Here is a 14,740-nt window from a genome sequence, read left to right on the forward strand (position 1 = left end):
TGGGACAAAAGGGGCGGGAGCCGCGGCCGCGCCTCCTACCGGCGGGTGGGGCGCGCTCCGCTCCGCTCCGCTCCGCACCGCACCGCACCGCAGCGCGTGAGGCAGCGGGAGCCGCCGCCGCCGGGATGGAGCCGCCGCGCGCCGCCGCGGGGCTGCTGCTGCTGCTGCTGCTGCTGCTGGCGGCCGGTAACGCGGGGCGGGGGTGGGAGTCGGCGCGGGCGGGCGCGCTTCTGGCTGCCGCGGCCCCGGGGGGCGCCGCGTTGGGAGGCCTGCGGCCCCGCAGCGGCGGCCCGCGCGCTCCCCGCTGACTCCCCCCCTTCCCGGTTCGCAGGCGCCGTTCTGCAGCCGCCCCGGGAGCTGTGGGGGTACGTGGAAGTGCGGACCAAGGCCCACATGTTCTGGTGGCTCTACTACGCGGACAGCCCCGCCGGCGACTTCACCGCGCTGCCGCTCGTGCTGTGGCTGCAGGTGGGGTGCGGCGCGCCCCGCCCTCCTGCTGCGCGCGGCCCGGCCCCGGGTCCCCGCGGAGGCGGCGCGGAGGCGGCGCGGAGGGTCGCCTGCCGCGGCGGTTCCCGAGTGGCCTCTGCGGTGCTCGGTCGGGGGGATAACGGAGATAGGGGCCGCAGCTGCGGCGTGCCCTGCGCCGCTCGCCCTGTCGCCTCGGGAGCTCAGTCCACGGAAGGCTCAGAGAGAGAGAAATGAGATAAAATGGTTAGAGATCGAGAAGAATTCCTCCACGAAAGCAGGCGAGGGAGGCTGTGATTGTTTGGAGCTTGATCTCACTCAGTTGCAGGTGATAAAGCACAGTGGCGCGTGCTCCGCGCTCACCTCCAGCAGCGCGTTTCAGAAGTTAATGCGGAATATAATCACAAATGACTTGGTCTTTGTCCGTCTGGGTTATTTCTTCAGAGTGAAACGCCTGCGCTGCGCACATTGATAAAAGCAGTGGCTTGTGGTCATCGGCATGTAGCTAACTTCTGCATTCAGTGTTAATAAGGGGAAAGGTTTTCAAACTGCACTTGCATAACGTGGTTCATCAGGTGCTTTCACAGATGGTGACTGCTTCCCTCTTAAATCTCTGCCTTCAGAAATAGCATGTGTACACATAACGAAAGAAAATGAGGAGGAAAGCCTTCTCCAGAAATCAACATGTAATGCAAAAGATATTTTTTAAATTTAAAATACATCATTCTACTGGCTTGCTTTTATTATTCTCCTACTTCTCATATCTGTTCCATGCTGCCTTTTATCTTATTTCTCATTTTGTATTTCCCCATAGGGAGGTCCAGGATCTTCAGGCTGTGGATTTGGGAACTTTGAAGAGATTGGTCCATTAGACAAAGAATTGAAACCGAGAAATACAACCTGGGTATAGCAAAGAGTTCAGCTTCTAATTATTGACTGAAAGGCATGCTTGTTGCTCATGGAAGCAGATGATTGCTAAGCAGAAATGCCCACAGAACACTTTTCATTTTAAATTCAATAGAACTACGATATTTCATCTTGAAATAATGTGGTTAGTAAAATGGCTTAAATGAATAGTCTTGCTAAGAACTGAAGAATAGGCCTATTGATTTGATTTTGAGAATGTCTGGCCTTGCTAAATTTGTGAATTGCAAATGGCTGGGAAACTGAAAATAGGGAAATTCTAGAAAGATGTTATTTCAGATCATAGCTTCACTGCGTACAGGAGTGTAACCAGTGGCTTTCAATTATGAGTCCAGTATGATCTTCAAGGGGCACCAAATTACAGCTGCTAGTGAAGTTAGAGGTTTATTCACCAGAACGTTTGTGTGCTCTGAGCAACCAGTCGTCTAACGCCTGTATCGGTCTGAGGTTCCCTGGATCATATGGGTGATGTGCCTTTGGATGACTGGGAGTTTTGGGTGCCTTTCTTTTGCAGACCAGGCAAATCAAAAGATCTTATGTTGTACTTCTTTATTCATGGAGCATTTCTGCTTTGAGCCATGTCAGCTTTCTCTGTGCTGATATTTTGATTTTATTTGTACGTTTGTAACAGTATAGCTAGGCATTCACTATAGCAATTTGACAAAAGAACCCAAAAGAAAAACTCATTATTTAGTATCTTACTTCACACTGTAACAGACAAAAGTCTTGCCTGTCCCATTCTCTGGTGTTAGACATGCACCTCCCTTTTCTGCAATTTCATTCATAATCACAGATTCAGTGGCTCAGTTAGACATTTATGCTGTCAAAAACAAAGTTTGCACCTACACTCTGCTGCTGTTGGTAGCGGAACTGAGGTTTCATGCAACCCTTTTCTCTGCTTGTACAGTTGCAGGCAGCCAGTATCCTGTTTGTGGATAACCCTGTGGGTACTGGATTCAGTTACGTAGATGACTGTAGCTTGTTTGCCAAAAACCTTACTGCGGTAGTCTCTGATATGATGGTGTTTCTTGGAGAATTCTTCAAGTCTAGGACAGAATTCCAGGTAAGTGATTTGAATTCTTGGTTAGTCTCACGTTTTGCTTTGCCTTTAAGGAGATCTCAAAAGGAATTAGTGAAGGGCTAGAAAGAGGGTGTTAACAGCCTTCTAGATAGGCAGCATTTGCTGCTAGGGAGGTACTGCAGGTATAACCGGTGCCTTCTATTTCCCGCAATTCAGAAGTGGTATCTCAAATTGCTGTCTTGGGTGGCAGATGAGCGAAGGGGTGGATTATTGTGTCCTTTGTGACTGGAGGTGTGTGTAGGATCAGGGATGTTTTTAGTTCCGAAATACTGAAGTGCCTGCTTCAAAACTTCCCCCAGTAATTACACCAGGAAGTTGTGGAAATCTTATCTGCAAGCTAGAACCAGAAAATGTCCAGCATTTCTTACTAGGAGGAAAAGAGTCGGAGCCCAGGGTCTGTGGGCCATGGGAGGTGGATAGGGGGTATGTTGTGCCCTGGGCCTAACAGATGTATTGTCTTCTCTCTCCAGACCATCCCGTTCTACATATTTTCTGAATCTTATGGAGGTAAAATGGCTGCTGGCACTGCTGTAGAGCTGCATAAGGTAAGTAGTTGGAGGATGCAGTTCACTTTTCACTTAAAAATATGGTGTTCTACAAGTACTTAAGGGGAACTAAGTTCTACAGTCGTGAACATCTAAGTAAAAGCTGCTTTTCATTTTCTCTGATTCACTAAGGCGGTTCAGAAAGGGAGCATAAAGTGCAATTTTGTTGGGGTTGCTCTTGGAGACTCATGGATTTCTCCTCTAGGTATGTTCAAAACCCTCAGGCTGTTGGGCAGTTTGGTTTTGTTTGTTTGTTTGTTTTGTTCGTGTGTGTGTGGTTTTTTTGTTCGTTTGTTTTAATCGTTCCATGGGTGTCTCAAGTCAAAAATGCTAGTCATGAATTAAATCTCTAGCGAGTCCAATAAATCAAATCACCAAAAAGAAATATTTAAACATTGCAAGCTGTGACCAAAGATACCTACCTTTAGAACCTATCCAGGTTACGAAAGCTGTGAGAGCAAAGTCAGCAAGAAGCATACTCGCATTTGAAGTGGGGTGGTAGTGAAATGTCCCTGCAAATCTCTACAGCCTCTGAAGTATTTGATATGAGAGTGCTTCACTTAAAATGTGGCCACCAAATGTTGCAAGTAAAGTGTGTGTTTGTTTTCACAAGGAGGCCTTGTGCTGGGAACTGTTATGCTCCCTGACCTGGAGGGGATAGGGTGTGTGTCTCGTGAAGGACAAAAGAAAAAAAATTGGTCTTCCAGTGTGATTTGCAAGGGCAGGCTCCGCAGACTGTCTGGGGCATGATACAGTATTAAGCTAACTCCTACCTATCTTAGAAGGATCAGCTGATCCTTGAGACTTTATAAATTATCTTTAAAAATTTGTTTTATAACTAGATTTTTTTTCCTGTAATGTTTGCAAATAGATGAGTTCAGACAATGCCCATTGCCCATGCCTATTTATCCCCATGTTCTAGCACTGTGTGGCAGTGCTGGAGTTCAAAACACTTTGGTAAGAGCATCTGTCTGTTGCTTTAAATAAATTTCACTGATTGATGAACAGGGAGTTAATGGCATTGTGGTGGTTTTATTGGTTCTCAGGATTTGAAAAGAGCCTGCTCTGGGGTACATAAACTTTGGGCTAAACTGAGCTGACAGTACCTTTTTACTGGGTAGTTCATCTTCATAAACTTTTGTCACAATCACTCTTGCTACAATAAAAGGAAAGTAAAGGAAAACTGTACTGCAAAAATGTAGATGTTTGAAATTTGTTGTGTTTCTCTAGATTCTGTGCTGTCTTGGGGGCCCTACCTTTATAGCACCGTAAGTACCTTCTTACTCTCCTGTTTGCGTTCATTGCTCTGATTCTCTAGTCTTCACCTTAGAACTTGTACTGCCAGACAGTGTAAATGGGTGTTTATTATTAAGATCAGCTCCTAGCCAGTATAAAAACTCTAATGCATGGAGACTGTTAGTAAGAAATTAACATCAAATTATAATTGAAGCTGTCCTTCTCTGTGTTTGCCTTCCAGTCTCTGCTTGATGATCAAGGTCTAGCGGAGGTGACTGCAGTTGCCAAAGAAGTAATGGTTGCAATAAACAAAAATCAATACGGACTGGCCACTGAGCTCTGGAGCAAGGCTGAAGGTATCATTGAAGAGGTGAGATCTTCTTCAACCAATGGTAATAAGTAACTGGTGCTTGTGGAGGTACCCAGCTTCAGGTTACACTTTGCTGCGAGCGCTGGATGGGCTTGCGTCCTCCATCTCCCTGCCTGCTCATCTCTGCCAGTACATGGTTTATGACAGTGCTGGTGCAAAAGAGCTGTTTGTTCACTGCGCACCACAGTCTGACTAAAAGTTTCAGCCTAAATGAGACCTCTCCTTGAAAGTTGTATGTTCTGAATGTTGAAAACTGCATCCAGCAAGACATAAATTTCAAGTTAACAAAGATTTCTCTATTTAAAGAAGTATAATAGGAGTACAGCACAGAAAAAACCTCAAGTAATGTCCTGTTATTGTACGTAACTGTATCTTGATACTCATCAAGTTCCAGCTTAAAATTGGGTATGCTTTTACTTTTCCTATAGGAGGGTTGCTACAAAATCTCACTCTTTCTCTGTGTTTTAGTACAAGTAAGCCTCTGCTTTCCTAAAGCTATAAGACTAATCCCAGAACTGCTTCCTTTTCTCTCTCATTCTCTCCCTCTTTTTTGTTTTTTTGTTCTGTGACAGTGCTTTGCACATAGTTGATTTCACTTCTTACTGTTGAACTTTGGGAGGAACTTGCGGTTCCTGTTTGCTTTTCTGTTCAAGTCTGTTTGTCTGTCTTTCCCAGCTGCGATACAACCATAAGGGTGCAGGCACTTCAGTTCCTCCAGCTATCGCAAGCTGATTTCTGACCTATGCATCAGAACATTAAAGATTCAGGAAGTAAATAAAGGAGAGCCTCAAGATTCTTGAGTAACTTCTCTAATGGCAACACGGATCACATTTTTTCCTTTGGATGCAGGCAGTCTGCTGTCTGCATCAGAGCTGCCAATCCGCAATTCTTGGACTTGTGCAGATGTCAGCAGTGCCAACAAAAGGATGACTGACACGAGTCACCACTTGCTTGAGGAAGCATTTGGGATGTTGAAAATTGTAGGTTGCGAGGATGTTGAGCAACAAGCTTCATCAGGCCAGATCTGGCACTGAAGCGCTCTCTGTAATGAGCAGTGAGAATCTACAGCCATTTGCGGGGTGTAGGACTTCCCGTAGCTTCACACCCATTTCACAGAAGTAAGTGGCATCTGTGGCACTGCCAACATGTGAACAACGAAGGCTTGAGAAAACCCTTCCCCACTTCTCAAAGCAAATATAGAATGAAAGTTTTTCCATAAATATCTTCCTGAGATGTAGGCATAGAGGCAGGTCACAGGGACCTTACTAATATCTCTTTCCAGAAAGGAGTCTGTTCCTCGTATCTGAGAAACATTTTTATTACAGTGTTACTGAACTTATCTTGTGCTTTCAGAACACAGACAATGTGAACTTTTATAACATCATGACTAAGGACGTTCCAGAAGTCGAAGCAAATGAGCAAGAAAATCTCCATCTTGGTAAGTTGTGTTTAAGTACTTGAGTAAGAGAGCCCTATGTTTGCATTCCCATACCTTCAACAGATACAGCCTCAATTTAGCACATCCTTAAAATGAGGCCTTCAAATCTAAAGGATGTTGTTGTTCTCCTGCACAGAACTTGCTTGCACTTGCATAAATAGGGATAAATAGGAATGTGGAGCAACCCTTCTGTAGATTACACCTCCACCTATGCATCCTGCATGCATTACTCTGAGGAAGTTGTTAGTATAACTGCTGCATAGTTTTGTGACTTCTAAGTTACTTCCTCTTAATGTCTTTCATTTCTATCTTAAAGCTAGGACACAAGAATGTCTCATCCATGCAAGGAGTCTGATTAGCCTCTTTTGCTCTGTGATACTTACATATCAACATGAAAATAAACTTAGTTTCTTTTAAACTCTTGTTCTGTTTCTGTTGGCTTCAGCAGAGAAGGTGAAAAGCATAGTTTACTCCCAAAAGTAAAAAACATTGCACCTCAAATTTGGTCTGCTGAGAAGAAGAAATTATCTGTGCCAAGCAGCTAAAGCAGAAGTTGATCCCCTGGAAAAAAGCGCATTATTAGCCAAAACTAGAAATGGATAGTTGGTCTCCTCCCATATTATCTTCTAACCTAAATAAGGGCTTACTTCAGTTTCTACTGCTTGCATTTTTAAAATAGCAAATCTTCCTCTGTGGTGTTGCGTTTCCATTAGAAAAAGAGTTTGACAGATGTGACTATAACACTGAAAGTTGTTATCTAGGCAGGCAGGATGACTCTATTAAATGTGCCACTAATCAAAGCATTTTCTTTCTTTTCAGTTAGACTTTATCAACGCCACGTCAAAAATTTTCATAAGGACAGCTTAAAGGATTTGATGAATGGACCTATCAGAAAGAAGCTAAAAATTATTCCAGACTGTGTGAAATGGGGAGGTACTTTCCTGTCTTCTAGCATGGATCTCCTAAGTGCCATATTGCTTCCACAGTATTGTGATCTGCAGAAGATACTTTGTCTGTAGTAAACAGTCACATTACACTATCATTATCCTTGGGCCCAAGAGGAGGACATGTTCTCAGAAATGAATGTTTAACAGGGCAGGCCTGTAGGAGCAGACATAGTTCTGCTTCTCATTGTGGTGTTTGTGTCTCTTTTTAGCCTAGCAGCTAAAAAAATACAGGGGGAGGAAGATGATCCCCTGTTTTTCAGCAGCTGATTTCTGTCCGTTGCTCAGCCTCGTTGGAAGAATTCCTGTCAGTTCTCCTCTACCAAAAAGTTGGTATCATGTAGTGCTGTGTGGGGAGGGGTGTAAAACAAAAGGGAAAGGTTACGGGCCTGATGCAAGCACCCCTGTGAGTTTAATGGGAGCCAGAAGTGACAATGCGATGTGTGAGCTGCAGTGGGAGCGTGGCTGGTTTCTGGTTCTCTAGTTCCTCATACTGATAAATTGCTGGCTGTTGCTGTGTGCTAAGGCTTGCGTTTAAGCAGCCATAAACCAGGACCCTTAGCTAGTTGCTTGTGTCCTTCCCTGGGAATGACATTCTTTATCAGTTAAATTTTTTTCTCCTTTCTGGCTCCCACTAGGTCAGTCCAAAGAAGTCTTCACAAACATGGCTGAGGATTTCATGAAACCCGTCATTGATATTGTTGATCAGCTTTTGGCGGCTAATGTCAATGTTACAGTCTATAATGGGCAGCTGGATCTCATTGTTGACACCATGGGTAAGGGGCTTTTTGACTGGGGTGGGGAACAGAACACACAAAGAGTAGAACATGCAGTCGCCAATAACACTTATACCTGGATCTCTTGTGCAAATCTCCTGTCCAACCATCAATGCTTAAATACGTCAGTCATAACTGAATAGCTCTTAATATGTTATCTTTAAATCCCTCTGAGAGAGGCAGTTCCTTTACCTCCATTATACAGCTGGGGAATGGATCTGCAAAATCAGTAATTGCTTTGTTTCAGTGAAGCCCATAAGTAATTAGGTAGCTAACAATTCACCTAATTCTTCAGGATAGATAAATGCATGTGTACACTTACTCATAAATGAAGAGGATAGATGAATGTGGAGACTACCCTCGCTTCTCCTGCCCTGCCTTGAAATCCCTGTCTCTGGGGCAAAGACCATATCCTGCTATAGATTTGCGCAGAACACAGCTCAGCCTTCACCGAGTGGCCCGCAGCAGAAACCGTGGTGCCTGGGGAGACGCAACGGGGGAGCTGGTAATTAGGCAGGCAGGGTGCAGCTGAAGAGCAACCACGCCTGCTGCTCAGTAATACGTGTAGACGCCTGCACGTTTTGGCCACTCATGGGCTTTGTTTGTCCCTTGCTGCTTGAAAGGTGCAGACTTGATCAAGTGGCAGCTGGGGGCCAGGCCAAGTGTTGCTGGAACACCTCGTGCTGTGAGACTGTTGCACTCTCTTCCGTTTGCCTTTTCTTGTTGACTTAATAATCTGCAGTCACAGGCAGCACAAACATCTTCCTGTATTGTGAAAGGCCTTATTCTTTGGATCTCTTTCCGCACTTAGATATTCAAATGCCCTTCATGAACAACATATCAATCAATAATTCAGGAAACAGAGTATTTAGGCTGTCAAAACAGATTAGCAGTTAGTGGGGCTCCAATTTATCATATTTTGAGCTAAAATTGAGCTGCAGTTAATGTGTAAATTCCTCTAGTAGCTCAGAGGTCAGGTAAAGATAGCAACCTTTTTTCCCTTGGTGTCCTGGAATTGGTATCTTTTTGCTGTCTTGACTGCCACCTTCTCTGGCAGGCACCTGAAAACAGAGAGCCTTTCCAGGCTCTTTGTGCTGTGTTACTAGAACAAACAGAGAAGCAGTGGCCCATGTGGTGCCTGTCTTTTTTTGGTTTCCAAGAGGGGACTTGGTGCGGCTGATTCTTTTTCATTGCAGAACATTCAAGAAGATACTTTAGGAATAAAGCAAAATATATCAGAATTGCTAGGGCTGCAGAGCATTTACAAGGCATGTGTTCACCTTGGTTTCTACCCAAACCTGTCTACTGTTGGTATTAACACAGAGCATGAAGACAAAATGCTTGTGAAACAATCCAGCTGCTGCCAAGAGCACAGCTGGATTGGAGGGGGGAGCAGGGCAGTGGACTGGGACTTAGAAGTAGGGAGCAGGATTTGCTCCTTCATCAAACTGTAAGAAAGCAATCACGAATCATGTATGTTTTCACTTCTTGTTTTTCCCTCTCCCTCCATTGGTTTGTTTCAGCTTGTCCTGGATTGCTCACAACCTGGGTAATTTTCTAAGCGTAGCAAAATCGCTTTTAAAATTTGAATACCTAGAGACTTTCTACTCACCCTATTGTGCTGGTGTCTAATACAGTAGAGATCCAACTGACTTGGGACTCCCAAGTTGCTACATCAGTATAAATATCAAACATAACTCTGTTATCTCTAACTTAGGCCAGGAAGCATGGATCAGGAAACTGAAGTGGCCTAATTTGGATCAGTTCAGCCGGCAAAGGTGGAAGGCTCTCTACGTGTCTCCAGAGTCCACTGAGACAGCCGCTTTCCACAAGGCCTATGAGAACTTTGCTTTCTTCTGGATTCTTAAGGCTGGGCACATGGTAGGTAGTAGGTTTCTTGGGGCAGAACACACTGCTATCAGCAAGAAAGGTAGCTTAAGACAACTAAAGATACATGTGTTAGTTCTTGCTGTCTGCTTCTTCGTAGCAGCTGCTTACCACATGCTGTCATTTCTGTGCTAGGTACCATCTGATCAAGGAGAGATGGCGCTGAAAATGGTCAGGATGGTGACCCAACAGAAGCACTAGGGAAAGGGAGGCCAGCTGGTATGGCTTCCTGCCGAATGCCACTGTTTTCGCAGAATGCCAGTCCAGAATGAATAAGCCGCAGGAGGAACGATTGCTATTCAGACATGTATCCTCTCTGATCTGGCTGATAATGTGTGCAGGCATTTATGGAAAGGCCTATTTATCCTTGAATGATTTGCTGCTTTTGAATTTGTAAGCTGTGATTTGCTGCCTTAATATTTCTCATAATGACTCTTCCAGTGGGAACTCCACTGTCATAAGCAACTTGCTCTCGGAGCCTTTGCCTTTGGAAGGATTTTGTGCTTTTGCAAAATGCTGCCCTCCCCCGAACGCTCTCTGGTCTAAAAGCCTCTTGACTAAAGCTGATCGGCTTCCTGATAGAGTTGCTGTTTTTCCTGTCAGAGCGCAAGCCGGTTTCATTAGGCCATGGAACACTCCTTCCTTCGTCCTCAGGCCTCTGCTTGAGTCATCCAGCTGGATTAGAAGCTGAAGATAAGGAGATAGGATATGGAATGAAGATATGGATGTGACACAATAGAAGACCTGCCCTAGAGGATTTACAGTCCATCGCATCTCACTGAGGTGCCTGAGCTAGGATCCAAAACTCTTCAGGCTTCCTGGGCTATGGAGAGAGATAAACACCCCTAGAGGAGGATTTGACCTTTTTCATCTGACCAATTATTTCTTCTTTTTGTTCTCCTCTTAAATGACTGTCAACCAAATTTTGCCTTTAACCTTAACACCTAACAGCATAGCCAGCAGGAACTCCTGCTTTCCCTTATGCTGAAGGGGAAGCCCTGTAACACCCTCTTCTTGAGCAGAAGAGAGTCCTAATGGACAAAAGCCTCTGGCAAGGTTCTGAACTTCTAAGTGGAAAGAAGAGTATTACCTGAGCAATAATAGCATAATTCTCAAAGAAAATAGCCGTGTTTAAAAGAAGGTATGCAAGCTTAGAACCAATATCCTTATCCATATTTTTCTAGACCTTTAAGTCTTGCAGAGACCTATTACTTTCCAACAATTCTTTTTTTATGATACAGTGTCAAGAGAAGACTTGGTGAGACATCATTTGACCTCTGCTACGGAACACAAAGTGACTGGTCTTTATCTGTGTCTGTAGGAGGCACAACAGCTTGTTCCAGTTGTTGGCATCCTAAATAAATAGCAAACCTTCTAATTTCTCCAGCAACTGAAACTATCTGGAAATGTTTAATAGTGTTGGCTTAGCAAGGACTGAGTCATAATGCTGTGTGAACATATATGCAATCACCCAGCAGCTGGAGTATCGGTACCTAATAATTGCCTTCCCTTTTCATTTTCTCTGCTTGAACTGTATTCATGTGAACTTTGGCAATGCAAATCCAGATTTTTTTTAAGACAAAATTTTCAATAAATGCAGTAGGTCTTGTTTAATTCCTCTCTCTTGGACATGAAGTTGATTTCACCACCTGAAAATCTCCTGTCTTCTGTCTTGGCTTTGCAATGCAAAGCCCCTGCCAATGGGAGCAGATGCAGTCACACTTAAAAGAGAGGGAATGGTCCAGGATTGTGCTCTGCGACGTGACTGCATCGCATGATGAGCGTGCAGTGGGGACTGGAGTCCGTCTCACTGTCCCCATAGAATACACTCCTCCACAGGATGAGGGGCACCCCAGAATGGCCAGACAGGATCAAAACAGCATTTGTTTCTGTGCTTTCTGGTTGAATATTAGATGAACAAGAATGAGAAGGGTTCTAAAGGTATGGAAACATGCATTCTTGGAGTATTAGAAAATAATTTGCCAAGGAAGTAAGTAAACCTGGGCAGTTTAACTGGTTTGTAGCCCTGAGTCCTGATATTTTATATAGAATATCTAGCATTATGCCTAAATAATTAATACTACAGGGCTTGGTAGAGGGAAAGAATTGAGAAAGTTTCTGCAGAAAGTATCATTTACTGCTAATCCTATGCTTTTCTATCGAATGGGACATTCACTCACATGGCCCGGAGCTTGTGATAGGCCTGATGCACCTGTTTCTTGTACTGCTTTTTTAGTTTCTGCAGATTCTTCTGCTGGCAAAGAGACAGTTTGGGGAGTGGGGGGCAGGAAGACATTTGGAGAAGGCTTGTGCTAATGACTTGTTGGTTTTAGGGTATAAAACAAATTAAGTATATTAAAGTGTTTTACCTGTGGGGACAGGCTTCTAAATAGTGTCCATTTAAATGCAAACACCAAATAAGCAGCAATCCTTTAATAACAAGGAGAATTCCTTCCTTTTATTTCACCAAAGGCTCTCTAACTGGCGTGTCACAGCTCTAGATCACCACAAAGGTAAGTCACCTGCCCGGCAGATGCTGAGGAAAGATGTTACTTTGAAAGAAATTTGAGTCATGCTGTGTATCTGATTAGCGGTGACGTACTTTGTCCGTTTTGATTTCATGCAGCATGCTATTTGCAGATAAGGGCTGTCGCTTGGGCAAATCTGTTAGCCTGAATCATGCTAAGTATTAATAAGATTTTTTACAGATGTAGGAAAAGCCAACAAGAAAACAGCCCAACATTTTTCTAGCTACAGCTGCAGGCTTTGATTGCCTAGGTAGCCTGGGAGCCACTGGCTTACTTTGCTCACCATCAGTTGAGGATAATTTCCATAGAAACAAATCTAACTGTGTTAAAAATCAATAATTTAGCACTGCCTCTCCCGCATAAACAATTTTGGCTCTCTGTAGCTCTCTGCACATTTTCCAAAGCCTGTGAAGGAAAGCTAAAAGCTATCTAGCATGTAATAAACAAATGTCCTTGTCTGTCTTTTTACCTACTGCTTTGCTGGATCTGGGAGGATATAATGGGGGAGGGTCACTTGATGCAAACTCTGTCTCCCTTCACAGCCACTGGTACACAGAGGATATTGGACAGATGGACCTTTGGTCTGGCTGTTACAGCTGTGCCCATGCAGTACAGCTTGAGAGGCTGGTGGGGACAGGTGGACACAGGAGGCAAGAGACCTGGCATGTCTGCCACCACAGGGTTATCACAGGCACCATACCTCTGTCTAATGCAACTCATCTGGTATGAGATGTTTTTACTGTGGGAAGAGTGAATCATGTGAGCTGTTTCTAAAGAGAGCTTGGCACATAATGCTCATTGATTTCATGCCTTTGAAGTTTCAGGCTTAATAGTGGGCAGATAGATGTATGTTGTGCTGTCTTCTTTTTTTTTTTTTTTTTTTTTTAAGATGAAAGTTTTGAAATGTTGCAACATCTGCTTATCTTGAGATTCAAAGCCACAACAAAAGAAGAACATCTGTGTTACTGAGGCAAGATGGAAATCTCAGAGCACTTCTTCATTGTCATGTTATGTCTATTATCCTGTAAACATTCTGCTGTATGGCAGTGCAATTTGTGTATGTCACTTCTGAACTTGAGTATGTTCATGTTTTTCCAAAGGGGATTCAGTGAAAGGAGAAGCAATTTATCTGACCTAGAGACAGTGAGGGAAAGAAGAATAATAATTTGAGTAGTGCACAGTTTGTGCTTGCGAAGTTTCTCTGCAAACTGGTATTTGCTGTATGAGAGATTTGATAGTTAATGAGTAGCTTTAGCTCTTCTTGAGGACCAAATGTACTTTCTGGCTGCTGTTTGTGCGTTGGTTTTCTGTTTATTCTGTGGCTACAATGCTGTAGGAGGGTTGGGGGTCTCTGAAGGCTGAAAGCATGCAGATACCAAATGTCTCACTGTGGCTCTGCTGTTCAGTATCTCCAGCTAACATATTGCACAGATCTGAATCCAAAGTGCCCTCTCAGCCTGGCTGGGCTTTCGGACATAAAACTTGCTCATCCAGAACATTCATTTGGATGTCATTTAGGCAAAGGTAAGTGCAGATTCATAGAAGACTTGAGCAACAAGACCAGAGTGACTGTATCACAGGGAGGCAAAAACCATAGTATTGCTGACATGTTCCGGTGAAACTGATTCATAGCCAGGAGCTCATTTCTCTCCACTCCCCTAATTTTGTTCTCAGTTTCCATATCAAAATTCATAGTTAGACACCATGATGAGTAAGGCAATGTAGGTTTTAAAATGCAGTCCGTCATCTAAGCATAAGAGACAGCTGGAATAATTCCATGTGCAAGCTGCAGTCAATAGATTTGATAATTCCTTCCACGGTCATTTTTTTGAGGCAATTATAAAGGCTGCCATGACCAGCCTGATTGAGCTGCTTTTCTAAGTGCTTCTCTGTTCCTAAAATCTCCTTTTCTGGACTGTTTCTCTATAAGTGAGCCAGTTGCAGACTATCATTGAAACAGTCAAACTGTGCTCATTGCCATTAGCCCTAAAGCTAATTTGGTCCACTGATGGTCGTAGCAGTAACAATGCTGCACCTACATTCTCTTGCATAAATATTTTTGTGCTGTCCTTTACCTCCTATTAGTCAGCAGACTTGGACTTAGTTCATACAATCTGTTTTGAGACACAACAAGTAATCACGGTTTGGCTTTAGCATCAGTATGGTTTATCATGTTCTAATTTTATTATGTCCCAGATCTCATTGCTAAATCCAGCACTATATGGGAATTGCATTCCTTGTAGTCAAATATACTAAAATCACAGATGGAACATATCTACTCAGTTGTGCAGTCTACCTTGAAAAGGGTAAAATAAGTGAAATTTTAGAAACTGGTTTTATTTGAAGCATCTTAGGATTGAGGGACAACTTACTGAACAGTTGTGTGAAAGTGCTATGGGTGAGTTACCTTAAGCAAAATATGCTGGCTGGTGCACTCCCAGGCATTAACAATCTGCAGGTGACTTTCAAAATATCAGCCTTGTATTTTAATAAAACTTCTGATTGTGCAGAGAAAAGACTACAGAGCTCAATTCTGTAACACAGTG

General features: G+C 43.7%; 1 protein-coding gene across 2 annotated transcripts; it reads left to right on the plus strand.

Annotated features, from left to right (window-relative positions):
- The first annotated feature begins 29 nt into the window (after positions 1 to 29).
- On the plus strand, positions 30 to 11,280 carry SCPEP1 (serine carboxypeptidase 1). 2 transcript variants are annotated; one of them, XM_064522685.1, is made up of 13 exons: positions 30 to 186; positions 332 to 468; positions 1,280 to 1,369; positions 2,297 to 2,452; positions 2,941 to 3,015; positions 3,148 to 3,220; positions 4,246 to 4,283; positions 4,493 to 4,621; positions 5,975 to 6,059; positions 6,879 to 6,992; positions 7,642 to 7,779; positions 9,497 to 9,660; positions 9,802 to 11,280. In XM_064522685.1, exons 1-13 carry the CDS (start codon positions 126 to 128, stop codon positions 9,865 to 9,867), a joined length of 1,326 nt encoding a protein of 441 aa, XP_064378755.1. In that variant the 5' UTR covers positions 30 to 125; the 3' UTR covers positions 9,868 to 11,280. The 2 variants fall into 2 exon arrangements, with proteins under 2 accessions (XP_064378755.1, XP_025954859.2); XM_026099074.2 differs by lacking the exons at positions 30 to 186; positions 332 to 468 and adding an exon at positions 900 to 1,151.
- The last annotated feature ends 3,460 nt before the right edge of the window (positions 11,281 to 14,740 follow it).

The sequence above is a fragment of the Dromaius novaehollandiae genome, chromosome 18 (assembly GCF_036370855.1).
Source record: "Dromaius novaehollandiae isolate bDroNov1 chromosome 18, bDroNov1.hap1, whole genome shotgun sequence".
NCBI classification, from domain to species: Eukaryota; Metazoa; Chordata; class Aves; order Casuariiformes; family Dromaiidae; genus Dromaius; species Dromaius novaehollandiae.